Raw genomic sequence first — 2,000 nt, 5'->3', positions numbered from 1 at the left:
CAAGTGATATTCTGGACAAGTCCCAGAGGAACTGAAACTGTTTATTTTGTGTATAAAATATTGGTCATATTCTGGAGAAGTCCCAGAAGAATCACTTGCTGAAACTGTTTATTTTGTGTATAAAATATTGGTCACCCCCACACACCAGATGTGACATTGTCAGCTGAACCACAAACACATTATCCTAAAGTATTCATTGAATACTGACACTTCAGACTAACAAAGTATGTTTTAATGTGAACAAAAATGAATTTTGTTGTCAAATTTGAAAAAACGGAAATATCTTAATTTCATTTACACATACATATATTGTTTAGATAAATAAAAGCCAGCTAGTACACTAACCGGGAAGATAGTTCTGCATATCTTTGATAAACTTCATCTGCTACATCTTGTAGTCGTGACATGTCATCATGAGGATTGTCACTCGCCAGTTTATCAGCTAATCGACTTAAACTTTCCACTGCAGGCTTCCACTGATGAAGCTCATTCTGAAGAACCTGATCAGTAACGTATGTGAATAACATGAATTTCAGTTAATTAAACGTTCTTCGGGATGTATGATTGCTCGTTAAATTTCTTCTTTTTAAGTAAAATTAATTTTGATACATCAACTCTTAAAGGGAAGCATTCAAAGAGATTTGAAAGTTGCCATAACACGAATTTAAATTCCTCAAAATTATACTTTGTAACCTCAAGTAGGTTCCTTGACACTTAATCTACTAAGGTTATCAATAATTACCATAAAATTAGTACCCGGCCTTTTGTCCTGCTTAATTTAACGATACACTAACTAGGCACTTTATTAAAAATCCCTGATTTTAGCGGTGTAAATCCGTAGACGCGGAGGAAAGGATTAAGTGGATTGGATGTAATTCGATTGTACGACCAAGAATTCAAAGCCAGTTTCAACAGGTTTGCAAATTTTTAAATTTGCAACAAGCTTATCATTACTAAAAGAAAATCCAAAACACTCACCGATCTCTTCCATTTGTCAAAAAGCGCTCAATTATGGATGAATTAAAAATCTTTGAAAAACCCTTTCCAAGTTCTTACACAACGAATTACTAACAAATGGCTGATATCAAATAATACAGCAGAAAACAGTTAATGTTATATGTATTGTTACAAGCCATATTTGATTTCATGTTAGTGCTCATATCTTAGAGTGTATAAAATATTGAAATGCAAAATAGAATATAAAGTAGTGGTAAACACTCGCCAAATTAAAATAACTTTATTAATAAAACAAGAAAACGACGTTTCGGGCAACAGTCCTTCATCGTGTTAGCAGTGGCAATGAAACTGTTAATTTTGTGCATAAAATATTGTTCATATTCTGGAGAAGTTACAGAGGAACCACTTGAGTTAATAGGTCTGTCCTTCTATTTTTGGAAGAGTGAAAATTAAGGCACTTTGAAATACAGCCACTAATCTCGCTATATTTATGTTGTTTTGTAGGAAATTTGCCTTTAAATATTTATGAAGTTTTGTTTACGTTCTGTTTGCGTAATGGTAATAGAGTAAAAAAATCTCCATATATTAGACTAGGATAGTTCGATTGCTCCATATATTATAAAGGTGTTGTGCACTCAATACATTGATTATTTCCGAATCCGTTATTTCTGAGAGCCTCTTTCGGAATGTTTTTCGAAATTCCTGGGTTAGAGCATGCGTGGCCAACTGGCTAGATTGCTCGGACTGTACATCTGAAGGTTCGTAACCCATTGCCCCCAAAACGCGCATTTTGGAGCTGTAGATATGATATAAGATTAGCGGCCAAATCCCACTATTCAGTTAGATAAGAGTAACCTAAGAATTGGCTACAGTTCACTGTCTTCCTTCTAGTTAATCAATTCCAAATTAGGGCAGTTAGCTCTCGTGTAGCTTTGCGCATGCCCCGGTGGCTAGAGTGCTTGACTCGCAATTTGAGAGTCGCGGGTTCGAATCCCCTCCACCAAACATGCTCTCCCTTTCAGCCGTAGGGGTGTTATAATGTG

The 2,000-nt window shown here is 35.4% G+C and overlaps 1 protein-coding gene across 1 annotated transcript in view; it reads right to left on the bottom strand.

Annotated features, from left to right (window-relative positions):
* The window catches only part of LOC106459585 (dystrophin-like), a 165,762-nt gene that overhangs the window by 92,032 nt on the left and 71,730 nt on the right, over positions 1-2,000 (bottom strand). The window contains exon 3 of the mRNA XM_022386100.1: positions 346-500. Within this exon, the coding sequence (XP_022241808.1) occupies positions 346-500 (155 nt within the window). The remainder of the gene's footprint in view (positions 1-345; positions 501-2,000) is intronic.

This window comes from Limulus polyphemus, unplaced genomic scaffold (genome assembly GCF_000517525.1).
Source record: "Limulus polyphemus unplaced genomic scaffold, Limulus_polyphemus-2.1.2 Scaffold632, whole genome shotgun sequence".
NCBI lineage: Eukaryota > Metazoa > Arthropoda > Merostomata > Xiphosura > Limulidae > Limulus > Limulus polyphemus.
The sequence above is the reverse complement of the archived record's forward strand: the minus strand, read 5'-3'. Positions and strand labels throughout refer to the sequence as shown.